Source organism: Piliocolobus tephrosceles, chromosome 19 (genome assembly GCF_002776525.5).
Source record: "Piliocolobus tephrosceles isolate RC106 chromosome 19, ASM277652v3, whole genome shotgun sequence".
NCBI lineage: Eukaryota > Metazoa > Chordata > Mammalia > Primates > Cercopithecidae > Piliocolobus > Piliocolobus tephrosceles.
In genome coordinates, this window is record NC_045452.1 from 36,131,614 (window position 1) to 36,158,361 (window position 26,748).

General features: G+C 45.8%; 1 protein-coding gene across 3 annotated transcripts; it reads left to right on the top strand.

The window, feature by feature from the left end:
• The first annotated feature begins 11,293 nt into the window (after window positions 1-11,293).
• On the top strand, window positions 11,294-25,928 carry U2AF1 (U2 small nuclear RNA auxiliary factor 1). 3 transcript variants are annotated; one of them, XM_023192250.2, is made up of 9 exons: window positions 11,295-11,444; window positions 14,530-14,617; window positions 17,468-17,534; window positions 18,380-18,446; window positions 23,141-23,190; window positions 23,355-23,453; window positions 24,115-24,248; window positions 24,339-24,431; window positions 25,636-25,928. In XM_023192250.2, exons 5-9 carry the CDS (start codon window positions 23,161-23,163, stop codon window positions 25,781-25,783), a joined length of 504 nt encoding a protein of 167 aa, XP_023048018.1. In that variant the 5' UTR covers window positions 11,295-11,444; window positions 14,530-14,617; window positions 17,468-17,534; window positions 18,380-18,446; window positions 23,141-23,160; the 3' UTR covers window positions 25,784-25,928. The 3 variants fall into 3 exon arrangements, with proteins under 3 accessions (XP_023048014.1, XP_023048008.1, XP_023048018.1); XM_023192246.2 differs by lacking the exon at window positions 18,380-18,446 and having other exon boundaries at window positions 11,294-11,444; XM_023192240.2 differs by lacking the exon at window positions 17,468-17,534 and having other exon boundaries at window positions 11,294-11,444.
• The last annotated feature ends 820 nt before the right edge of the window (window positions 25,929-26,748 follow it).

Here is a 26,748-nt window from a genome sequence, read left to right on the forward strand (position 1 = left end):
GGACAATGTTCACTAAAGCTTCAAACACAGGTTCAAGTGAAGCTAAATGTCTGTTTAAAAAAAAAAGGTCGTTTAAAAGCAAATAAAATTTTAGGACCCTCTAAATTTATTATGTCAAAGGGGACATTAAGTCCTGGAGACCGAGTCAGTAGCATATTTGCAAATTCTGCTTCTTAGATTACAGCTTAACTCTATTCCCCAGGGTCCTTGTTCTGGACATGACTAGGAGAAACATGAAAAGCTGCAAAGTTAATGATGTTCTGAAAAGCTGCAAAGTCGTATTGTCATATTTCATTCTTTTTGAGATAGGATCTCGCTGTGTTGTCCAGGCTGGATTGGAAATCCTGAGCTTGACCGGGCATAGTGGCTCACACCTGTAATCCCAGCACTTTGGGAGACCAAGGCAGGTGGATCAATTGCGGTCAACAGTTTGAGACCAGCCTGACCAATGTGGTGAAACCCCGTCTCTACTAAAAATACAAAAATTAGCTAGGTGTGGTGGCACGCACCTGTAATCCCAACTACTAGGGAGGCTGAGGCAAGAGAATTGCTTGAACCTGGGAAGTGGAGGTTGCATTGAGCCAAGATGGCGCCACTGCACTCCACCCAGGGTGACAGAGCGAGACTCGTCTCAAAAAAAGAACTCTTGAGCTCAAGTAATCCTCCCGCCTCAGTCTCCCAGAGAACAGATCTCCTCCTTCCCATCACTGATCGATCTCTGTTACAGATTACCTGCCTCCTTTATTGTCCTGTACCCAGCTCAGACCAGATGGCGCAAAGACCTCATGACTGTTGCATTTTCAGTGTGGAAGATTAAATACACCGTTCTTCTTCTTTTTTTTTTTTTTTTTTTTTGAGACAGAATCTGGCTCTGTTGCCCAGGCTGGAGTGCAGTGCTGCAATTTGGGCTCACTGCAACCTCCGCCTCCCAGGTTCAAGCAATTCTCCTGCCTCAGCCTCCCGAGTAGCTGGGATTATAGGTGCTCGCCACCACACCCGGCTAATTTTTGCATTTTTAGTAGAGACTGGGTTTCCCCATGTTGGCCAGGATGGTCTTGAACTCCTGACCTCAGGTGATGCACCCACCTTGGCCTCCCAAAGTGCTAGGATTACAGGCATGAGTCACTGTGCCCCGCCAAATACACCTTTTGTGAAAGAAAAAGACCACCTCGACTAATCAGACCATTGAAACTCTACATTAAAGTCTAAAGATGTTAAAATTCCGGTAAGCTTCCGTAAACTTTATCTATATATGTGGTTCCAAACTTCTACACTTCGGAACACTGACTTCCATTCTTTGGAATCTGTGCTTCCTGGGTGGCTGGACTTAAACTTTGCACTTGAATAAACTCTCCTTAAACAAGATTCTGGCCCTTTTGATTATTTTAGGTTGACACCTGTATGCATACATGCAACAAGTCAGGCTATGTCTGGCTGCTTGAGGGTCTTGGGAAAGGCGGCACAGCAGTGATGCATCGCTGAGATCAGAGGGCTGGAGGCAGCATGGAGGATGGGTTGAAGAAGAGTCTCTGAAGTCCCGGGTCAGCACCATGTCAATGGGCTTCTCAGCACTTCCTCCCACATCAGCACTGCCACACCTAAGCATCTCTCTAACTCAGGGGTCCTCCTGCTCACTGATAAATGTCCTTGAAGCCAGCAATTAGCAGGCCACAGATAATTGCCAGATAGTCTATGGGGGCTCCCCAGGGTCCACATCTCCCTCACCTTTCCCCTCCCATTCTCACTGGTATTCAGCCTATTCCAGCAATTTCTCCATCATGCAAGGCAGGCACAGAGGTGCCCCATTTCAAGGGTCGGCATCTCTTCTCTGTGACATTCTCCCCGCTTCCCCATTTGGTTGGTAAACTTCGAGGGTCAGTAATGCGGTTTGCTATCACCTTCTTCTGCCATAGATGGGCTTTATCTCCAGGTTCGGTTTCAAGAATTGTTTTAGGTCAAAGTGCTCCTGCAGCTGCAAAAGGAAAATCTCTTGGGCCCCTGAAATCAGGAAGCTAAAGGGAAAAGTCAAACTGGAGCTGCTTATGGCAAACCTGCCTCCCTTTCTGCTCCAAGTCCCCCCTCTGCTCACTGAGATAAATGAGTATCTGGCTGCCTCCTTTGGAGGGGCTCATCAGAAACTCAATGCGACCACTTGTCTCTTCCATGACCTGGAAACCCCCTCCCCATTTTGAGTCCCACTTTTGCTTTCAGTTGTCCCACCTTTCTGGACCAAACCAATGTTCATCTTATATGTGTTAACTGATGTCTCAGGTCTCCCCAAAGTGTCTAAAACCAAGCTGTGCTCTGACCACCTTGGACAAATGTCGTCAGGACCTCCTGAGACCATGTCACCGGTGCGCGTCCTCAACCTCGGCAAAATAAACTCTCTAAAGCAACTGAGGCCTGTCTCAAATGTTTGGGGTTCACACAGTCAACCGAGTGCATGTTCGTGGAGCTGTCCATTCTGTCCGAGCGTCTGTGACGGTGTGAACGGCAGCCTTGTGAGTGAACTTAGGAAGTCCTGAGTTCACTCAGTTAATGGCAGGATTCCCCCTCCCCCGAAAAAAAGCATTTCTATTCACTCTTACTGGAGTGTAAAACTCCCTTCACAAATTGGTGAAAAGTCAACGTCAGAAATATTGCTTTTCAAAAGACATTCAGGAAGGGAATGTGTGGAGCAGCTGTGCAGAAATAACAAAATGTTCGTTTTTCTTCCAGACCAGCTTATCTGCAGTGAATTCCTGGCACTGATGCAAAGGATTATTAAACCACGCAGAAAACATGGCTTGGGTTCCCAGTATATGTTCCCTTGCATACTAGCTGGCATACATCATTCACACCAGTGGCTTTTTCCAACCACAACCAGCTTTGGCCAGCATCATCCCGTGCATTTCCTCCTGGACGCCTGTTGTGACCATCCTCAACCATCCTGTCTGTCTAGAAAAGAGCACAGGTGGAGCTGCCTGACTCATCAGCTCCACAGACTTGTTCTGACTAAGGTTTTGTTGTTTTTTGGTTTTCAGACAGGGTCTCTCTCTGTCACCCAGGCTGGAGTGCAGTGGCACCATCTTGGCTCACTGCAGCCTCAACTTCCCTGGGCTCAGTGATCCTCCTACCTCAGCCTCCAGAGTAGCTGGGACTACAGGCATGCACCATGCCTGGCTAATTTCTGTATTTTTTGCAGAAATTGGGTTTGCCATGTTGGCCAGACTGGTCTTGAACTCCTAGGCTCAAGCAATCCACCTGCCTTGGCCTCCCAAAGTGCTGGGACTGCAGACGTGAGCCATCATGCCTGGCTGAGACTAAGGTTTTCATAGGAAACAAACCCATCAATGTAATTTTCAGCTGTTTCCTGAGGAGAAAGGAAGCCTTTCCACCACAGCTACGCAGATTGTTTTACACCATGACACTTCTTGAATATTCATGCTCACCTTTAAAGTTCAGTTCTTCCTGCTGTATTCCAACCTCTTTCATAACCAACAAACCACTCCATGGCATATGGTGACTTCTTCATTGCCAACTCCATTCCATCCACTCCTGGTTAAGATCTCCCTCCCTACACCACACACCACTGGCCCCATGTTTTCCATATTTCAATGGCTCTTGGTAATCACAATTATTGTAAATTTTTAACTGTTTGTCTTTTTTTTAATAGAGAGGGGGTCTTGCTATGTTGGCCAGGTTGGTCTTGAACTCTTGACCTCAGCAATCCTCCCACCTCGGCCTCCCCAAGTGATAGGATTATAAGCACGAGCCACCACGCACAACCCAGCTGCTTGTCTTTTGATGGCTTCCCAACATCACTGATGGTTTCTGCACTATGGACAAAGAGGGTGTTTCCATGTGTCCTTCCCACAGCGATCACTGGGTACATGTAACCCTTTTTGTATGAATTCACAGTGTAATTAAACCCAAGGTCACAAAAAGACAAATGCATTTTAAAAATTAAAACATACACAATGTCAGCAACCAGCAGAGGTGCCTATAACAGAGGGAGTGTTGGGATGCTGCCAACACCTCGGGTCAGGTCAGATTTTGCAAATTTTGGCACCAAGTTTACAGGAAAAAAAAAAAAAAGCCTTTTCATTTTCCCAGCTTTTTGCTTTTTGGAATTGCTGATAAGGGCCTGCGGGTCTCTCCCACCATGGAATCAGGATGAAAAGACAGAAGTGGAGTCCTCAAAGCAACTACAGTCTAGTAGGACAGAGATGTCAACACTGCATTAGAGCATCATTCAACAAGGGCAGTTTCTGATGCCTCATGGGCACTTACTAAGTGCCAAGCTTCATCCACTCCTCGAAGGCAGATTGGCTGATCCTATTAGCCAATGGAAACCCTAAGTCTAGAGAACTTCATAACAAAGGTCACGCAGCAGGAAGTGGCAAAGCAGGATATCACATCCAGGTCTGTTCAACCTTTGCAGGTAAGGAGGGGAAGCTGTGAGAACCCAAAATGCATTGCACATCTGGGAGGGAGATGACTCCGAGGAGGCCTCAAGGGCCAAACTGGAATGCTGGGAAGGAGGGAGTGGGCATGGGCCGTGGAAGCACACACTGTGCACAGGTGGGAGGCTCCCAGGACCAGGAGTTGAAAGTTGCCCGCTGCATTCTGGGGACTGGGAGCCATGGAGGGCTCCTAGCAAGAAACAGCAGGATCAAATCTGTATTTCCCACAGAGCCCTCTGGCAGAAGGATAAATGGTCACCTAGAAAAGGAGGAAACAGCACAGATACTGCTGTAGTGATCGAGGTACACTCAGGAATGGCCGAGAGGAGGAAAAGAAGCAGAGATGATTGAGAGAAGCCAAGGAATTAGAATGGATGTGAGTCAGACAACTAAGGGCAACCCAGGTGGGCTCAGGCTGTGGATGACTGGTATTTACTAAATGCTTGAACAGAAGGTCAAGAGATGGGAGGAGGAGGATAAAATGAAGTCAGCTGGACATATGTTGAGCTGAGGCGCCTGGCAGAATTCTAAGTGGAGATCTGTCTTCCGAATTTGTGTCTGTACACCTGCCACAGTATGACACATCAGACATGCCCCCCAAAATATAAGATGGACGGACAGACGGATGGATGGATGGATGGATGGATGGACGGACGGACGGATGGATGACTCAGTGGGATGGATAGATGGATGGATGGATGGACGGACGGACGGATGGATGGATGGACGGACGGACGGACGGATGGAAGGATGGACAAATAAATGGGTGGGTGAAAGGACAGATGGCTGGATGGATGGATGACTGGGTGGGAGGATGGATGGATGGATGGATGGATGGATGGATGGATGGATGGATGGACTAACAGACAAATGGGTGGATGGATATATGGGGGGATAGGTGGGTGAAAGGGCAGACATATGGACGAACAGATGAAGGGAGGAATGAATTCTCAATTTTGAATAATGAGATTTAGAAAATATGATTAAGTACAAAGTTTATTCAAGCCCAAAGCTTAAGGATGGCCACCTGGGAGCCTAGATTCAAGTTCCCCTGAAAAGACAGATGCTCCAATTAGCAGCAGTGGGTTTTTTTTTTTTTTTTTTTGAGACAGGGTCTCACTCCGTCACCCAGTCGGGAGTGCAGTGGTGTGATCACAGCATACTGCAGCCTCAACCTCCCAGATTCAAGCAATCCTCTCTCCTCAGTAGCTGGGTACCACAGGCACATGCCACTATGCCTGGATAATTTTTTTAAAGTTTTTATAAAGACAGGGTCTCACTATGTTGTCTCAAACAAAAACAAAACAAAAAGTCCCGCACTCCTGTCTCTCTGGGCCCGATAACTTTGGGACACCTCACACAACTCAGACGGCTCTGTGCTATTTTTTTTCCCCATTTCTCCCCTTTTCATCAAGACCTTTCAAAGAAAGCCTCATAGAAAAATGCAAATTATGTTGGCTCCCTTTATGTTCAGGAGCTTAGTCCTGAGTTGCTAGGAAGGTTAATTATCAGATGGCCTTGTCCCACATGGAGGAAGGGCGATGTATTAAGCCATGCTTGCATTGCTATAAAGAAATAACCAGCTGGCTGCACTGGCTCGCGCCTATAATCCCAACACTTTGGGAGGCCGAGGTGGGCAGATGGCTTGAGCCCAGGAGTTCAAAACCAGCCTGGGCAACATGGAGAAACCTCATCTTTACTAAAAATTCGAAGAAATTAGCCAGGTGTGGTGGTACATGCCTGTAGTCTCAGCCACTCGGGAGGCTGAGGTGGGAGAATCACCTGAGCCTTGGGAGGAGAAGGCTGCAGTGAGCCATGATCGTGCCACTGCACTCTAGCCTGGGTGACAGAGTAAGAACCTATCTTGCATGAAAATAAATAAATAAATAAAAATAAGAAATTCCTGAGATTGGGTAATGTATAAGAAAAGAAGCTTAATTGGCACATGGTTCTGCAGGCTTTACAGGAAGCACGGTCCGGGCATCTGCTTAGCTTCTAGGGAGGCCTTAGGAAGCTGACAATCAGGGCAAAAGCTAAAGGAGGAGAGGGCATGTCACAAAGGGAAAGCAGGAGCAAGAGAGAGAGAGGGAGAGAGTGGCAGGTGAGGTGCCACACACTTCTAAACGACCAGATCTCATGAGAACTCACTTACTATCGTGAGGACAGCACCAAAGGGAGGGTGCTAAGCCATTCACGAGAAATCCACAACCGTGAGCCAACCAACTCCCACCAGGCCCCACCTCCAATGTCGGGGATTATATTTCAATGTCAGATTTGGGTGAGGACAAATATCCAAATTATATCAGGGAAAGATACCTCTCAGTGAGGAATTTCTGTGATTTCCTTCAGTGAAGAAAGCCAAAAGCCAAATTGGGATGGCATCGCAGGGTGGCAAAAAATAAGACCTCAGTCAAGTCACCAATTTATATAACTGCTGTTGCCTGCTGAATCATCTCTGGTCTTCAGAATACCATGAATTTGGTTTTCTTAGGAGAAGTAAAACAATGAGAGATACAGCCAGGCATGTGGCTCACGCCTGCAATCCCAGCAGTTTGGGAGGCTGAAGCAGGTGGATCACTTGAGGTCAGGAGTTCAAGATCAGCCTGGCCAACATGGTGAAACCCGGTCTCTATCAAAAACACAAAAAATTAGCCAGGCATGGTGGCGGGTGTCTGTAATCCCAGCTACTGGGAGGCTGAGGCAGGAGAGTCACTTGAATGCGGGAGGCAGAGGTTGCAAGGAGCTGAGATTGCACCATTGCACTCTAGCCTTGTCAATAAGAACGAAACTCTGTCTCCAAAAAAAAAAGAAAAAAAAAAAAAACTAGCCGGGCAAGGTCGGGGGCACCTATAATCCCAGCTCAGAAGAATTGTTTGAACCCAGGAGGCAGAGGTTGCAGTGAGCCAAGATGGCGCCAATGCACTCCAGCCTTGGTAACAGAGTGAGACTGTCTTAAAACAAACAAAAAACGAAATAGTTTCAGATAATCTTTTGTTTTCTTCTTGTGAAGAAATGACCATCAGAACTGCTTTTAGGAGCTTCTAAGTATCGTTGAAAAGTAGCTCTTTCAGTTTTTAAATTTCAGATGCAGCTTTTTCCTATTGAGTGCACAAACTAATTCAGGTATTTTTTTTTTTTTTTTTTTTTTTTTGAGGCGGAGTCTTGCTCTGTCGCCCGGACTGGAGTGCAGGACTGGAGTGTAGTGGCCGGATCTCAGCTCACTGCAAGCTCCGCCTCCCGGGTTCACGCCATTCTCCTGCCTCAGCCTCCCGAGTAGCTGAGACTACAGGCGCCCGCCACCTCGCCCAGCTAGTTTTTATATTTTTAGTAAAGACAGGGTTTCACCGTGTTAGCCAGGATGGTCTCGATCTCCTGACCTCGTGATCCGCCCGTCTCGGCCTCCCAAAGTGCTGGGATTACAGGCTTGAGCCACTGCGGTGGGCCTAATTCAGGTATTTTAAAGGCACCCCATTTTAGCTATTGTAGTCTGGGGTCTTCATGGGTTAAGTGAGACCATGTTTCTAGATACTGACAGAAGGTGGCACCATAAGTATTGTACATGAATCCAGCTGCCGTTTCTGCAGATGGAGGTCTCCTTTAGAAGTACAAGTGCCCATAATTTAGATTTTCCTTCTGAATGACCAAAAATGCCTAAGGGGAGGAATTCTGGTCACTAAAGAAGAAAGTGGCCAGGCGCGGTGGCTCACGCCTGTGATCCCAGCACTTTGGGAGGCCGAGGTGGCTGGATCACAAGGTCTGGAGTTCAAGACCAGCTTGGCCAAGATGGTGAAACCCCATCTCTACTAAAAATACAAAAAATTAGTAGGGCATGGTGGCAGGTGCCTCTAATCCCAGCTACCTGGGAGGCTGAGGCAGAGAATTGCCTGAACTCGGGAGGCAGAGGTCATCATGCCACTGCACTCCAGCCTGGGTGACAGAGTGAGACTCAGTCTCAAAAAAAACAAATAGAAGAAGAAGAATGTTTAAATTTGTCAGTTGAACCAAGTTTCAGAATGTGGCCAGTTTTAAAGATGACACTTTCTCCTTGACCACATTTCGAATGAGAGAAAAGGCTGCAAACTCTAAAGAGATAAGTAAAACCTCAGAGAGAAGTGAAAATCACAAATCTGTCAACAGAATCTCTAGAGAATAAAAATGGAAACTCCTACTTCCAGTAGAGCTTCAGTTCCAACCCTATCAAATTATTACTGTGTCTCAATCTTCAACTAAGCTGGAAGGATTCAGATCCCAAGACAGGCCTTACCAGAGACCCCGCCAGCCCCAGTGAGGTCGAATAAACAAGTCGTTTGTGCTGGTACCAAGGCTCCAACTATTGATGAAGTAGTAGCAATCCCTGAAGGCCTGCTTCAGGTCCTATCTGGGTCGCCAAAATGTCAACCTCCAATAATGAAATTCAGAAACTATGATTAAGTATAGAGTTTATTTGAGCCCAAAGCTTGAGGATGGCTACCTGGGCACATACCCCTAGGTTGCCCTGAACATATGTTCCTATTAGCAGTTACAGTGGGTTTTTAAGGAAAAGAAAGAGGCAGTCCCTAAGTTGTCAGCAAGAATTTGCATTGAAATACAGAAGGTGCTGATTGGCTATGCATTGTTCTTAGTATCACTAATTCCACGTGAACATAAAGATGATGGGTGAGGCAGCCTGTCAGGAGCAAAAATTCCATCAAACAATTGCCCTGGACAGTTGCTTCTATGGTGGAAGGGGCACTGAATGAAGTCCCACGCTCCTGCCTCTCTGGGCCTGATCATTCTGCACACCTCAGAGCTCAGACTGCCCTATTTTTCTTTTCTCAGGAAAAATGGGTGGATGGTACTGGTGGCCCTGGTCTGATCATCTACCCTGGTTCTAGGAACCAGATTAATACCTTGTTACAGAGCTGTGGATTTCAGTTCAGTTCCCACGCACAGACCTTACCTCTGATTTCTCTGACCACTTCTCCCCCACCCCAGGGACTTCACAGCTGAGACCCTCTTGCCAGCTTCCAACTCTGCAGCAGTGTTTGTTCCCAGACCGTGTCCCAAGGCTGCACGCCCTGGACATGACCACCTGCTGGACTGGCATCTGTCTTGTCACTTATCTGGCCTCACCTCTGCAAAAGGAACATAAAACTCAGGATCCCAGTTCACTCTGCCAAAAGGAAAAGAAAGAGCTGAAAGCTGAGTGATGTAAGCAGCTGCCTTTCCTTTCGTTCCTAAGCAGATGGCTACAGATAAAAGGTTCAACAGCCGCTTCTCTTATGTAAAGTGCTGATTTGCTGAGTGTGAGCTGTACAGTCGACTGTTCTCGACCTGCTTCTTTTCTCTTGCAACGTGTGGATTACCACACTGTTCCGCTTTCCCCTCCAGCCCACTTTTCCCCCTTTAAATACTGAAGCCCTCAAAGTCATCTTTGGAGAAAGGCACAGACCACAGACTGTTTCTGTGATACCGTGTTTTTTTTTCCTCCTAGGCATTGTCCTTAACCTTGGCAAAATAAACTTCTAAATTGATGGAGCCCTGTCTCAGATACTTTTTGGTTTACATCTCCGAGGCCCTACTGTTTCTAATACAGGTTTCCAGTTTGCTCATCTTTCCCAGGTAGGAAGATGCTCTGTTGACAAGAGAAATGCAATTCTAACATGCAAATCCGCCCAAACACATGGGCTCAGCATTCAGCTCTAGCCGAGCTAAGAGGACCCCATGATCCTGCCCCACAGCCTGGGGCTCATCTTGTGGAGGAGGTAAGTGAAGTACGCCCTGCCTCTGACTTCTTCCTAACCAGAGTTGATAGTTGCGTTGGAAATTGGGTAAATCGAAGGTGAGTTGATGAATGTGGGAAACCAGATGAAAATGGCCGCTTGACGGGGTTATAACGCAGGAGAGAGGAACAGAACCCTTCCAACGGAATGGTTCCAGCCTTGTGACCTGAGGGGACTGAAAGGGTATCCCAGAGGCAGGCCACTGGCCTTCCAGCTCCACCTGTGGGTGGACTTGGCCAGGCAACTGCAAGAGCGCAGGGCCCTGGGCGGGGGGGTCGCACCTGGCAGGCGCTCGGTGGGGTGAAGCGGAGCGGGGTGTGAGAAAAGAAAAGCAACACAGAGGTCCGAGCGGTGTGAGGTGTGCGAGGTTAAACTGGCTCTGAGAGGTCTACGGGGCTTCAGTGGTCCCCACTCGTGCCTGGCAATTGTTTAAAGGCACTATTGCTCCGGACACGCTGCCCTCACCCATGAACTTCCTTTCCTGGAATCATTATGCAAACAACAACGTGCAGCCAATCAACAGCTTCTGTTATTTTCACGTAAATTCTTGGGGAGCAATTTAATAACTGCCCCCCCTCTTAAGCTTTATAAATCCACTTGTCACTGTTGCGAATCCTAAGTTCAGAGCAACTCGAAGCTATGCTCCCAGGCTGCAATCTTCAAACTCGGTCCAAATAACCTCTCTACTTATATCAAGTTTGCCTCAGCTTTTTTTTTCTTTTAGGTCGACGGTTCCCGCCCCACAAGGGTTCAGGAAAGGGGACGCCCGCACTGCCTAATGCTCGCTTAGCTGGGGTCGAGCGGAGCGCCCCGCGCCGAGCCCCAGGCGGCTCGGTGGAGAAGCCCCTCGGCCCCGGGTTCGGTCTGCACTGCCGGCCCCCAGTTCCCGGCGCGCAGGACCCAGCAGGGACAGCGCCGGGCGAGAGGGCGGGCCAGCGAGGAGAGGGCCGGGCGCGGAGGGAACCGGCAGATGGCGCGAGTTCCCAAAGCCGAAAAGGCGGAGCCTTCTACGCGCACTACGTGCTCCCTACACGCATGCGTCCCGCCCCCGCTCAGGCAGCGCCTCGCCTGACTGGGTAGCGCTGCCACGTCGGGGCGGGGAAGAGCGTGGTCGCGTCCGGGTGACGTCTCCCGCGGGCGTCGGCAGGGTCGGCGGCGTCGGCAGCAGTGTCGGCGGCCGCGGCGGGTGGGAAATGGCGGAGTATCTGGCCTCCATCTTCGGCACCGAGAAAGACAAGTGAGTGGGACCCCCTGCCGGGGATTGGGCGCGATCGGGACGCGGGGTGGCTGACGCGGCGGGAGGGCGACCGGGGAGGCCCAGGCGGGCCGGCGCGGCGGCGGCGGCGGGGGGAGGGGCCCGGCGGCGGGAAGGAGCGGCGGCCCTTCCGGCCCCTTGCGCGCCCTCCGGAGCCGCGCGCCGCCGCCGCCGCCGCCTCCGCCTCCGCCTCGTGGGCCGCGCGGGGGAAAAACGGAGCGGGGTGAATGAATGGGGCTTCTTTTCGGGGCCCCGCGGCGGAGCTCTCTCCCGCCTTGAGGCCTGGACTGACTGATCGCCCGACGTCCGGGCCTCCGAGCCGCCGGCTCCCGGAAGCCGCCTCGGGGGGCGCTGAAAGTTGCCTGGAGCATCCGGGCCTTTTCGATGTGGACACGTTTGCTCCAGCTTTGAGCTGTTAATGTCCTGTGTCGAACAAGCTCTGGTACCAGCCTTGCCAGTATTCAGTCGCTTATCTAACTTAGGGTCCTAAGCGTTGGTGTTTTATCCACTTAGCCAGCCTCTTGCCTGTTTAAGCGACCACTGGGCCGGCAATAAGGACATATGACAAGGAAAAGTATGGTGGAGACTCCTGGATTAACTGTCTAACCACAAGAGACGTGATCCGCTCTTAAAATACAGGTGCTCCTCGATTTACGATGGGATTGCGTTCCGATAAACCCATCATGAATCGAAAATGCCTTTAATGCCCAGATAAACCCATCGTCTAAGTTGAAAACTTGTAAGTCGGTGACTTCTTGAAGACACAGTTCTGATTTAAGGAAAAAAATGTTTCGATTTTTTCCTTAAGGTTGCATGCCTTTCCTAATCAATCGTTAGGTTAAAAACAAAACATTTAATTTCAGCTTTGTATAATTACCACCTTGGCACGTATTAATTTCCAGTTAGTTGGCTGTAGTTTAGACTAAAGGGAATGTTTTCAGACGTTTGAAGGATAATTCTTACTTTGAAAATCTAAAGACCCAGCATCTGGTTTAATCTACTCTTCAAGTAGTTATCTTGGCATTCTTCAGTGCTATACAAAGTTAACATGACTTTATGCTTTTAATGATAAACCCCTAAATTCGTCATAGATGTTTTTAGTGCCACTTTTTTCAAAAGCTATTTAAAATGTTTCTCTTTTCCAGGATGGAATCTATCTTGTAAAATGTCCTCTTCACACATGGTAGAATCTCCTGTGTTGTTTGGCTGAGGAGGCTATATTTCTTTTCTGGCAAAATTTTAAGCCAAAATCTACCAGTTATAGTCACTTCAGAAACATTGAGTGGGGGTCAACTACAGGCCAGTTTCTGGAGACTTAAACATGGGGAAAATTTGGATATTATCCTTAAGGAACTCACGGTATGATCTTGGCGAATGAATAGACCAGCTCTAGTGGAACAAGAGGCTCTTCTGAGTTTAGGGTGAAGAACTAACACATACAGGATCGGGGCATCATTAATTTTGCCTTTTAATATTTGCATGTGGCATGACTTCTGTCTTATAAAAGTCTATCTCCCTATATTTCTGCTATAAGCAACCACATTTCAACCTATTGGGCTATACTGTAAAGATCATGGTTTTAATTCAGAAAAGTTGATTATTTAATCTAGGTGACTTGTGTTTTCTTTTCAGGGAGACGTGGGGTTTTAGCTTCCAGGAAACAGGATCAACTCCTAAAAAATGAAGCTGATGGTTTCTATTAACTTTGTTTTAATTATTTATTTAAGCTAAGAATAGAATATGGGTTTCTACCAATTAAAAAATATTCAGCTTATGTTTGAAGTTATAGATGTTTTCTAGATTCAAGCATATCCTAATAGTGTGTCTGTGGTTTAATTGTATGGAATAATTGGATATTAATTGTTGAGGCCCAGGTCTTGCCCATTCTGAAGTAGTTTTTAAATAAGCTTTCTTTATTTTTAGTTGACTTCCTAAAGATATACTATTGTCTAATCAAGTTAGATAATCTCAAGACCTATAAGTTTACAAATATATCTGATCACTTTCCTCTCCTGATAAATTCAGACTTTACCATCTTTATTGCTACCTGATAAATCAGTAGCTAGTCAGTCTTCATGGTCCATCGAATGTCACTGAGGTTGAGGCCCTTCGATCTTAACTCTGGATTGACTGTTTAAAACATAATGGCACTTGGTAAAAAAAAAAAAAAAATTGAATTTGAATTTGAGAGTCTGTCTAGTAAGAGATCAGCTTCCCTCCCTGATGTTGCTGGCACACCGGCATGATTGCTGGTTCCATTGGATATGGATCTGAATTGTCGGCGTATTTGAACAGTATTAAGGAAGGGCTTTGCAATGGAGACAGAAGGTGACATTAGGTGGTTCCTAAGATGGGGTTTGGTCAGTCCCCTAATAGCTTGTTTTCAGTGTATTGAGACCAGGGGAATTGATTTACTTCAGACCTATTTTTTGAAACTCCCTATGGGTCTGGTGTCATGGGTTTAGAGAGATTCTCAACTTCGTTTTCCATTTTCCTTAGATAATGATAGCACTTCATGAGCACCATATGTGAAGCATACATATGTTTTGACTCTCCGAACAGTGCCACATTGGCGTTGTCATCATTTACAGATGACATCTGAGAGCTAGGGTGACTTGCTCAAGCCCAAGCAGCTGGTAGCAGGGTTGGGATCTTAACCCTCACTGCACCAGTGTTTTCAAGAGAGAACTTCATCGTGGAGAACTAGAGAATATTTAGTTAAGTTTAGGCTAAAGTTACATCTAGTTTTAGACTAATTTAGTACTCCCTTTAAAAAAAAAAACAGCTGTGCAGTTAGGAATGTGGAGGGGATTTGAATGAGGAGGAGGCAGGTTTGAGTTAGAACAGTCTTTGTTGAACGAGTACTGTGTTTGAAGAAGGGGAAGTTGAAGTTAAGTTGTCCTAAAATACAGCAAGGAAGAGGAGGTGCTTAATACCATGGAAAAAAGTCTGTGTCATGTTTCGGAGAGGTTAAAAGTAATTTGATAGTATATGTCATGCTGCTGATATATTTCCATGTGTTTGATATCTTCCCAGCAAAATAATCAGCTCTTATTTTCCCTTACAGAGTCAACTGTTCATTTTATTTCAAAATTGGAGCATGTCGTCATGGAGACAGGTGCTCTCGGTTGCACAATAAACCGACGTTTAGCCAGGTTTGTTTGCCCTTTTTTTTTTTTCATGTAAATTTAAAAACTTCATGTTCTTTTCAAAGACAGTTAATTTCTACATTTTTTTCTCTAGTGGTTGCATTTTCCATTTGTGTTGATAAGTGTGTTCTTCTATTTAATGACAGTGAGGCAGGTGAGCCACTTCCAGTGGAAGGCCTGAGGCCACCACTCCTTGTTTTTATCATTAGAGAAACTTTAAAAATTAGTTTTTGATGTTCGTGTGTAGGCTGTGCCTGATATTTGCTGCCCTGCCATCTTCCGTACCCCCTGTAATGGACATGGGTCCAGAGGGGGTAGCCATGCCAGCCGTGGCTTAGCCTCTTCCAGGCACCAGTGGACACGGAGTGGGCTTTCTGCTCTTTGCTGTCTCCAGGCAATAGAGGTGATGGAGCCACCTTAAAAGCTGGCATGACTGTCACCAGGCCCGTCTTGCTGCTCGAGTTTCCCTGGCTACGTCCTCACTTTCCCATCACTAGTTGAGGAAACAGCGAGTTGTGTTGTGTCATGGAAACATGAAAAATGAAACTGAAAGGTAGAAAGTGGGCCGTAAATTACTCCTAGCAGGTCTGTTAGGTTAGTTGAGGAGTGCCTGTTATCTTGGGCTTGGATCTGCTCTGAGTCAGTTCAATCAAAAGTTGTGATTTTTGATAGTTTTATTTTTGGTTAATTGAAGAAAAGGCAAAGGTTAGTACACTGTAAAGGATCACTTACGGATTAGAGGGAGAAGGCACCTCTAATAGGAGCAGAAAACTTGTGCCCAAGTTGATGAGAACACCTGAAATTTGAAAATCTGTGCTCACGTCTTTCCAGATGGAGGGCTGGGGAGCTCCTTCTAACCCAGCCTTGAAGTCTAAATGTGCAGCCTCTGAGCTGTTGAGTAGCTATAGTGTGCGGCCCCTGGGAGCTGCCAGCTCTGCCTCTGAGCTCACATCTGTCAGCATTTCAGAAAATCTACCACGTGGTGTAAGTGAGCTGGGAGAAGGAGACGTGGGTTTTTTCTGGTTGAAGCCCATGGACGACCCCATAGCACACGGCGTTTTTAGAAGGGAAGGGGATGATGTCTTTTCCTTCCATTATCCTTATTACCAAGTGGTTAGTATAACAGCAATCTATCTTTTGATAGCTCTGAAAATGTTTCTTTTTATGAATTTCAAAATCTTGGAGAACCAGTTTGAAATTTTTTGCGTATTGTAATTGGTTTTTCCTTAATGTTTTGATTTATGAACTGAGGCTCCCCTAACTAAACCAGTGGCCGTGGATTGTGCTGTAACCAAGCATCTTAGGTGCCACCCAGTTCTTTGATTTTGGGGAGTGTCCCAAGTGTTGGGCCGAGAGAAATCAACTGTTCCCTATTGTAAAAGTTTTCTTTAATCTGGCCGGAGGCACTTTCTTTATGTTTTTCTGGATCATAGATTACCTGAGCATGTGAAATGTAAAGTTAATGTAGGTGCTCCAGATCAGTGGTGGGGAGAGTCCATTGGAGCTCGATGGGGTCAGTAGTATGTGTCAGCTTAAGCATCCTAGTTTGATGTGTGGGTTTGTTTGGGTTGGTTTTAGGCTATCCTAGCCACCCCTGGCTTTCCCGTTAGACTGCATTACTTCTTCACGGTAAGCTTCCTTTATTAAATAGCCACTGCCAGAACACCTGAGTGAGACCAACTGAATTTTACTGTTGAATAATTGGGCTCAGTTTAGCTTTTCATCAGAGTTGTCATGCTATGGTCATTTCAGTTCAAAGCTCAGTCAGATCAGCTTTGGGAAGCTTCCCAGGCTTGAGTTCAGTTGACTCAGGGCAGTACTTGACGGCTTAGGGAAGAGACGGGGCCCTGATGCAGGTGCCTGTTTGAGTCTGCGTGGTTCAGCGTGGACAGTTGGTCAGACCTCCCTCTTAGGTGGGCTTCCCGGCTGCACACCTTTGACTGAGGGACTGTTCATACAGCCACTCCCCTTTAAACAGGGCTAGAAATGGAGCTGGTTGGTTTTGCAAAACCACCACTTACAAAACTGCTTCACATGCATATTGTTGAGACTAAAAATTCATTTAGCTAAGTCATGCGAGTGATTGCTTTAGCTTGTAAATCATAATTCAGGGTGGGTTTTTTATAAGCTGCTTACAGTGATATGGACATTAAGATTCATGTAATATATTAGCCTACTAACTTAAACATGGTTTGTTTTTTCAGACAACTTGATTTTAAGAAGAACGGTACAGTGTAAGGTTTCAAGTCTGCCTGATCCAGTTTAAAGCACAAGGGCTAAAAGGATTTTTTTTCCTTAAAAGAAGGATTGGAAAAGAGCAAATGTTTTAAGCTATTGTATTATGTAAACAGAGATCCCACCAAGAAAGTGTAAATCAGAGCCGGGTGTCCATGACAGTTGACAAACCTGTATGGTGTGCCTGTTTTGCTAGGAGACCAGAGAACTTGATGTACTGTAGACAGCTGAGTTACACATTTGGTTTTGAAAAATTATCTTGTGTGAGGAATATGATTATCAATGTGAATTTTTCCACATATTGGTGTCTGCTAGCTTGAAGGACAAGAAAATGTTACTATTCTATTATTTATTTTGCATTAAACACTTTAACGTTGAAAACGTGGGACTACTCAAAACAATACAGTTCCTTCTTGGTTGCTGGCTGACTTGACCCAAGTCACTGCTGAAACTCTGTTTTCATAATATGATGGTTTTGGTGTACTCTTCAGAAGACAAGTGTCTGACTTGCGGGAAAAAAACAAACGTTTAGCCATTTGCAAACAAATTGTCTCTTTGCAATTGTCTAATATATGCACAGCAGCCAGTAGAATTCCCCTTTTTATTTTTTTTTCCCCGCAGACCATCTTGATTCAAAACATCTATCGTAATCCCCAAAACAGTGCACAGACGGCTGACGGCTCACACTGTAAGTCCCACAGTTGGAGAAATTTTTTTAAAACAATGGTGTTAAAGAGCCCACTCTTAATTGAGACAAATAATGTTGGCTTCTGAGCTGCTGACATAGAGCTGTTGCAAACAGGACAAGGTGCTGGAACTCCTTGGCGCACACAGCAAGAACTTGATATTTGGCCATGTTCAGGAGGCTTTTCCCTTCTAGGGAAGGTCACTGGCCCGGCCACCTCCATTGATTGACATTTGTCATGAGAGCAGGTCCGTCCATGTGAAATGGATTTGAACATTTTGAGCCGTTCATTGGTCTTTACAGTGACTGAACCCCTGGCCTTTATTAAGTTCTTTCTGTAAAATTAAAACTCTTAGGAATATTAAGGAATCAATAAGGTAAGTTGCCCAATAAGTGTGGGTTTTATTTCACCATTATAATTTTTCCTCCAGGAAGTGGAGATTTCATGATATGTAACAATTGTATTTCTCTAATACAGTAATTTTTTCCATCAGTTTATGTAAGCATTATTCTTTCCGAGTTCATTAAAAATTTTCTGTCACATCTAAACATTTTGGTGCTAGCCTGGCAAACTATTTGTGCTTTTACCTGAATTGGAATTTCGAAAAGGAGAGTTTTCACGTTCTGTAAGCAGAAGTACAAGATTGGCATATCATGAGACCTCTGTTAGACTGCAGTGTTAGGGATTTCAAGACAGCCACCAACTAAGAAAACGCCTCTGCTTCTCAAGAAAATAACTTGCTCTTTTTTCAGCACTGAATCTCAACTGAAGCACTTGCCAGAGGCAGCCGGTTAAGTGTTTACCTTTAATTTTCCATAATATAAAGTTGTTGCGTTTTGTATTTCAGACCATTGCCCTCTTGAACATTTACCGTAACCCTCAAAACTCTTCCCAGTCTGCTGACGGTTTGCGCTGTAAGTTCATACAAGTTCCTTCCCCGGTTCCCTGGGCTTGCGTGTCAGAGCTCAGTGTCCACTCCATCTGGTCTGCCGTGCTAGTGTCAAGGACCACGTTTCACTAGAGGTGGCAAGGAGCTTTTGTCCCACTGACCCCACGGAAACCTCTGTTGGAGATCTGAACTCCCACCATATGTTAAGGGAAAAAGTAACTGGCAAGGGTGCCCTTTAAAACAGTCTGGAGCTGGGCCGGGCGCGGTGGCTCACGCCTGTAATCCCAGCGCTTTGGGAGGCCAAGGCGGGTGGATCATGAGGTCAGGAGTTCAAGACCAATCTGGCCAACATGGTGAAACCCCATCGCTACTAAAAATACAAAAATTAGCTGGGCATGGTGGCAGATGCCTGTAATCCCAGCTTCTAGGGAGGCTGAGGCAGAGAATTGCTTGAACCCGGGAGGCAGAGGTTGCAGTGAGCTGAGATCCAGCCACTGCACTCCAGCCTGGGTGACAGAGCGAGACTCCCTCTATAAAAAAAAGTCTGTAGGTGCTGCTGCCCACTCCTCCTTTACTTTGGCCGTCATCCTAGAGAGAACGTACTGGAATTAAACATCGAGTCATAGTCTTCCCTCTTAAGAGCAACAATATTTGAATGTTTCTCTCACTTTCTGGAATTTTAAAAAGCAAACTTTTGAAGTTACTTTTTGAGATTTTATTTCTCATTAGCCTTTTTTCCCTGAACTCCGTTTTGGAGTGCACCCTTTAGTTGTGAGGGCATTGTTCTGAGAGCATTCCCCAAATGAGGGTCTGCAGCTTGCATTGACCCCTGAGTTCCTCACCCACCAGCCCTGTGCTGACCCGTCTAACCCATGTGGGGGTGCTCCACTCACATAGGCCCTTGGCAGAAAAGATGGTCCGTTCTGCCCACACACTGCCTGGATACAGTCTCCAACTCTAGGAGATGGAATTGGTTTGCTCCATTTAGAAATAGATCGAAATTGGGCATTCAGTAGATACTACCAGTTTCTTCCTGTACTGGGAAATTAAATTTAGGTTGTGAATATTTACTTAATGATAATTTTTAGAGAAGGCGATACAGATGAGTATGATTGGAAAGTTCAGAAAACTAAAATTTGATTTTTACAGCCATCCAACTAGAGAATTATTGGAATTCAGTCATTTATGGATAAATTAAAATGAACACCTGGACTCTTGTTAAAATCAAAAAGTCCAAAGACAGACACTTCCCATTCACCATTCTGTTTTAAAGCAGTAAAAATCCAGGTACCCTTGGATATCTACAGGCCTAAATTGTGTACACCCTTGACCCAGAGCCCCTCAGTTAATAGGGTAACCGACACAGGGTAGATGATCCCAGGGGACATCCCCTCTCGAGCTGGCCCCACACCGGGAGGCCTCGGGGTTGTGCTTCCTTGTGCACAGTGGTGCACATTTCTATGTGTGGATGAGATTTTCTTGTCAACTCTTCCTGCCAACAAACTAAATGCTTTTCAGTGCTAATACTGACCTGATAGTAGAGATTTCTTTCCCTGAGTCGAATGGTAGCAGGATTTACTTGGTAACCCTTGGTTTAAAATACCTGTTTTTTTTGTTTGTTTGTTTTCTTTTGTTTTTAAAGAAATAAGATCAATAGGTGGAGGGAAATGTTTCTATGTGCACTTATTAAATAATTTTTGTTAACATTCCTGCCCTGGGATAAAAGTGAATGGAAGTAGATGACTAAGTAACAGTAATTAATTCTTTGCCCTGATCGTTTATTTGGGGACTGTGTATGCTTTATTGACAATAGAATGTTGTATTAGTTTTCTTTGTGTCTTTATTTGCAGTTCACAGCACTTTTGTTTTGCATATGCTACAAACTAAAAGTTTAGCAATTACCTTATATTCCAATTCTGGGGTCCAGATTATACAAATTAGATGAAATTCTGATTCGTCATTTTAGGAAGAAATCAATTACCTAAAATTACTGGCTCTTTTTAACATATCCTTTAGTATGTAGAAAAATAAGCATCAAATGCATGGGTTAAAGTTAACTATCAATCCCAGTTTAAGAATGATATTTCTGTAAGAAAATTGCTTTATTTTCCAAGTTGTATTTAACATAAGCTGAGTCATAAATAAGTTTTTAATCGTATCTTAATGCATTTGTCTCTGCCTTTCAAGTCACTTTTGATTGAAACATTTTAAGCAGAATAAATATAGCTAATAGTTTAAAATAATCACCACAAAACCGTTTCTCAGAGCTGCTAAAACTTTGAGCATGTAGATATTTTTTTCCTCTTCACATTCTTTGTGATGTGGAAAAGGAAATGAGTTTCAAATAGTAAAATCCACCCTTTGGAACAGGCTTCTTTGGCCGTTTGTAACTTGATTTCTGCTCAGGGAGGAACGCACATTCCCAGCAGCTTTTCAATTGGGGTATCCTGTGATATGATTGGCAGGCTGTCCGAGCAGTTACACTTAATAAAATCAGGGTTTGAAAGCAAAGTAGTTTCCTGGAAGTTCAAAAATAACTAAAACAGCTCCAGATGGGTTAGAAAGTGAACTTAAATCATTCTCAGAATTAGAAAATAAGAAGTTATTTTTTATCTGTAATGACAAAAAGGGGGCCGGGCACGGTGGCTCACGCCTATAATCCCAGCACTTTGGGAAGCTGAGGCGAGTGGATCACAAGGTCGAGAGATCAAGACCATCCTGGCCAACATGGTGAAACCCCGTCTCTACTAAAACTACAAAAATTAGCCAAGATCACGCCACTGCACTCCAGCCTGGAGACAGCGAGACTGCGTCTCAGAAAAAAAAAAGATAAAAAGAGTTTTGAGCAAGCTCAAAGACCCTTGTGCCAGCAGTCAGATGCCCACGTTGGGTGCACAGGCGAAGGGAGCCGACCCAATGTGGAAACCAGTCAGGCTTTTGCCAGCCCCTAGTCTAGCTGATTTGAACATATTTGTTGATAAACCAGCTCTGTGATTTCTCAGGTTTAGAGAACTCTAGAATTTGAACTTAGAATTTGATAGAATGGGCCAGGCGCAGTGGCTCACCCCTGTAATCCCAGCACTGTGGGAGGCTGAGGTGGGCAGATCATGTGAGGTCAGGAGTTTGAGACCAGTCTGGCCAACATGGTGAAACCCTGTCTCTACTAAAAATACAAAAATTAGCCAGACATGGTGGTGCATGCTTGTAGTCCCACCTGCTTGGGAGGCTGAGGAAGGAGATTTGCTTGAACCCAGGAAGTGGAGGTTGCAGTGAGCCGAGAATGCGCCACTGCACTCCAGCCTGGAGTGGACAGAGACTCCGTCTCAAAAAAAAAAAAAAAATTAATTAAATTTGATAGAGTGATGTTAGAGATAGAGTGTAAATTTGCAGAATCTACCTATGCAACAGACATGATTTTGCCTAATACATGTGAATTTTGAGGAATAAACTGATGAAAATAGTTTGGGAATGTAAAACATAAGAATGCTTGCGCCGGGCACGGTGGCTCACGCCTGTAATCCCAGCACTTTGGGAGGCTGAGGCAGGTGGATCACGAGGTCAGGAGAGTTCAAAACTCTCCTGGCCAAGATGGTGAAACCCCATTTCTACTAAAAATACAAAACTTAGCTGGGCCTGGTGGCGGGTGCCTGTAATTCCACCTACTCAGAAGGCTGAGGCAGAGAATTGCTTGAACCTGGGAGGCGGAGGTTACAGTGAGCCAAGATTGTGCCACTGCACTTAAGCCTGGGCGACAGTGAGACTGTCTCAAAAAAAAAAAAAAAAAAAAGCTTTCATCAGCAAAACATTGTAACATTCCCTTTATTTGAGGGCATCCACAATACCGTAATGTTAAGTGGTAACTGTCCTACTGAGTCTTCATGGTTGCTTGGGTTTTAATCACATACATGAGGAAGAATTGGAGAGCATACCATGGCTGGCCATCCATAAAAGACTAGTTAGGAGCATAAGCTTTTAAATCACTGACCCTGCTTTCAGGTTTCATTTTAAACTTATAGAAGAAGGGAAGACATCAGTGTGCTTACTTGGCCTTTACTCTAAATCTTCAAAGGAAGAAAGTTCTAATATTTCTTAGTTTGAGCCCAGGTGTGGTGTCTCACACCTGTAATCCCAGCACTTTGGAGGCCAAGGCAAGCGGATCACTTGAGATCAGGAGTTTGAGACCAGCCTGCTAACATGGTGAAACCCTGTCTCCACTAAAAATAAAAATAAAAGTAAAATTAGCCGGGCCTGGTGGCAGGCACCTGTAGTCCCAGCAACTCTGGAGGCTGAGGCAGGAGAATCGCTTGAACCTGGGAGGTGGAGGTTGCAGTGAGCTGAGATGGTGCCACTGCACTCCAGCCTGGGCAACAGAGCGAGACTGCATCTTGTGGGGGTAAAAAAAAAATTGATAGTTTGAGAGTCACCTTTTTCCTCACACTTTCTGAAAATGTGGCCCTTTTGATGCTGATTAAAGCTGGTTGTGATTTTAACATTTTAGTAGCCAGAATCGAGACTGTCACGGGGGCATTTACAATCTCACCACACTGGACACCATTCACAAATAGCCATGTGGCTCAGTCTCCTGAGTGCTCCTGCAGAGTGCAGCTCTGCCAGGCTTTTCTCTAGATAATCTCGTGTGTTACTGTAGCGGTTTGAGTTTAAGCACAAGAGTTCACTCAGTTAACGTGTTCTAACCAGCAAGATTTCTGTTGTTTCCAGGTGCCGTGAGCGATGTTGAGATGCAGGAACACTATGATGAATTTTTTGAGGTGAGAGAATTGACCTCTGTACTGACTTCAGAGATAGACCTGTTGACCTTCTGTATCTGTTTGGAAGGATTTAAAATTTTCTCCGCTAATAAACGTACATGAGTTATATCTAATGACACGTTTTAATGTATAACGAGTCTTAAACCACTGTGATCTCCCTTCAGGAGGTTTTTACAGAGATGGAGGAGAAGTATGGGGAAGTTGAGGAGATGAACGTCTGTGACAACCTGGGAGACCACCTGGTGGGGAACGTGTACGTCAAGGTAGGAGCCAGGGCAAGACGGCAGCGTGGCTGCTTAGTGTGCCGCAGCTGAGGCCAACAGGCGAGAGCGAGATGGCGGTGTGGCCGCTTAGTGTGTGGGGCCAAGGCTGACAGGCGAGGATGAGGTGCCTGCCGCTGTGCACCTTGAGATCCTGGATGCTGGGGTGCACAGCAGGGCTCAGGTGCACTGGCTCGGCGCCTACCCACTGTGTCGTGTATGGCAGTGGCCGGCCTGCACATGCGCCCAGCCAGCAGAATGGAAGGACGGATGATACACCACAGCCATCATTATTCCAGTGTAGAATATTTGGTACCTGTTGGTTAGAAGTTGTTTGGACTAAGGAAAAGTTAGGTTTACTCACATGTTTGGTTTCTTTTTCTTTTTTAGTGAGTAAAACTTTGCTTACACAGCCATATTTGCTCCCTTAACCAGTTGAATTTGAAAATGAAAGCAACATTTGGCTAAATCTTAAACTATCTTGATGTTAATCTCATTGAAAATTTTACATTTTCCTATAATACTATAATATTTTTAAATTATCCTATAATACTATTGCACCTTATCCCTGAGTGTGTACATCTCTCTGATACATACTTGGATCAGTGACTGAGAAAGTGTCATTAAAGCGTGGATGACAAGCACTTTTGTTTTGTCTTTTCAGTTTCGCCGTGAGGAAGATGCGGAAAAGGCCGTGATTGACTTAAATAACCGTTGGTTTAATGGACAGCCGATCCATGCCGAGCTGTCACCCGTGACGGACTTCAGAGAAGCCTGCTGCCGTCAGTATGAGATGGGGTGAGTGAGGAGCGACCAGTGACCTGGGGACTGAGGGCAGTCGGGGGCTGTGTGCACACAAGGTAGTAAGTGTCTCCTTCCAACCCACAGAGAATGCACACGAGGCGGCTTCTGCAACTTCATGCATTTGAAGCCCATTTCCAGAGAGCTGCGGCGGGAGCTCTATGGGCGCCGTCGCAAGAAGTGAGTATCCTGTGCCCATCGTTAAGCCCTCACACCCCCCCTTCCAAAAAAAAATGTGGCATAGGTGTCATTTCTGTTTTTCAAAAGGCAATTGCTTAGAACATAATACCTATTTAAAAATATCCACGTCCTCTTTGGAGAAGAATATTCACCTGCATACAGGTAACTTCATTATCCAACTTCTCAAGTAGAGGACAGACCTTAGTATCCAAGCGAGAGGGCGCTTAGCAGGGCGGCCACGGACATGAGGCTCGTGGAGAAAGTGACATGCAGTTTATTCTCCCGGATATTACAAAGAAGAAGAAAAATAGATGTTGTAACCTCCTTTAGATCAGGGATGGCTTCCCTGGGACACATTGGAAGAAGAATTGTCTTGGGCAACACATAAAATACAGTAATGATCGCTGTTAACTTTTTTTTAAAATCGCAAAAAAATCTCATAATGTTTTAAGCAAGTTGATGAATTTGCGTTGGGCCACAGGTCGGAAAAGCTTTTGCTTTAAATACTTCACGTGTCCATTGGGGTTTCTTTTGGTTTTGTTTGTTGGTTTTAGGGCATTTCATTATGTCTTGGGATCGGTGGCATTCTCCCTTCGGGACGCTGGCAGAATCAGGCCCAGTGGTCACATTTGTCTGATCCTGCATTTAAATGCCCGACAGCCAGGTCACAGAGCAGAGAAAATCAAGATGTCAGAATCGAACCGATTGAGTTCTGAGACTGGAGAGGTTCTCCTCCCTCTTCTGTTAAACATGGATTAGGAAATAGATGGGTGGTGATTGTTTTATTGTCAGCATTAAAGAAGCATAAAAGAAAAACAGCTCTGCTCTCTCCAGCCCAAAAACTGGCCTGATGGACACAGCAGCCATGAGCGCCTGAAGCATGGGGTCATTGCGGGCTGAAGCTGGATGTGTCCAGCTCATTTTGATGAGGATTTCCTGTGATCATTTGGGTCGGTGCTAGAGGAAGACAGAAGGTGGAGGGTGTACACCTGTTCGTTTCTAAGCTGCACGTTGTTTTCCCCTGGAACTTTTAACACCTGAAGTCACGGCGCCTCGCGGTCACCACGTGCAGTCTCCTCAGCAGCGCTTTTCTTTAGCAGTGCTGTTGACTTGAGATGCGTGGCATTTCGAAGTGTGAGTTGTGGTTCTGTGTTGCATGCTCTGGTTTGGATGGCATGGTTTTGTTTCTTTTCCTTGGTTGCAGGCATAGATCAAGATCCCGATCCCGGGAGCGTCGTTCTCGGTCTAGAGACCGTGGTCGTGGCGGTGGCGGTGGCGGTGGTGGAGGTGGCGGCGGACGGGAGCGTGACAGGAGGCGGTCGAGAGATCGTGAAAGATCTGGGCGATTCTGAGCCATGCCATTTTTACCTTATGTCTGCTAGAAAGTGTTGTAGTTGATTGACCAAACCAGTTCATAAGGGGAATTTTTTTTAAAAAACAACCAAAAAAAAACATACAAAGATGGGTTTCTGAATAAAATTTGTAGTGATAACAGTATTTGTGGTGTAACTTATTTCTTGTGGAAGTTCTTTAAATTTCTCTTGCTTTGTAAATCTGCTAGTCATCTTGGAGGTAAATGTTAATATTCATCTACCACTTTGAGTATGAATGAAATCATATTTTTTATCTTAGGGCATGAACTAAAACACATACCAGGTGAGGGGAAACATTCTTGTTATCTGCATGTTAACAAATAATCCAGAATTTCTCGAGGCTGTCATGGAAAGCCTTGTGAGGTCTCTTTTGTAACTAGTTAATGAAGAAGTGCTTAGCTGCAATCAATAGACACAGTGTAGACTGCACCGATGTTGGGAAGAAGGCTGATCCTGTGATGAGACACAGTGGGTGGGCCCGACCCATGTTACCTTCTCATTCCTGCGAGTTTGTGTCAAGAACCCAGTGCGTTCCCGGGAGGCGCGTGGGAGGGAGCGTGGATGCCCGTGCGGCACACTGAGGGCCGGTGGTCTGTGTCCGTGTTTCCTAATGCGGATGGCTGTGGGGGACAGAAGCCTGCGGTGCAGATCTGCCGTTAGTCTTTAAACACTCTGTGTGGTGTTACTTTCCCCAAGCTACTCGGGTGGCGCATGCTGGTGGTGTGACTGTGGTGACAGCCAGCTGAGCGGTGTGGGGCTCCTGCTGCAAGTCAGTGCTGGGGGCTGAGCATTTCATTCCTAAGACCAAAACGTTCCAAGTGAGGCCGTTCCAGACCGTGCCCAGGTGTCCACGTACCTCATCCTCAAAAACCTCCCGGCTCTGAGTGGGAATCGCCCAGGCTCTCCTGCCCTGCTCTGCTCCTCGTGGGTGCACAGTGACAGAG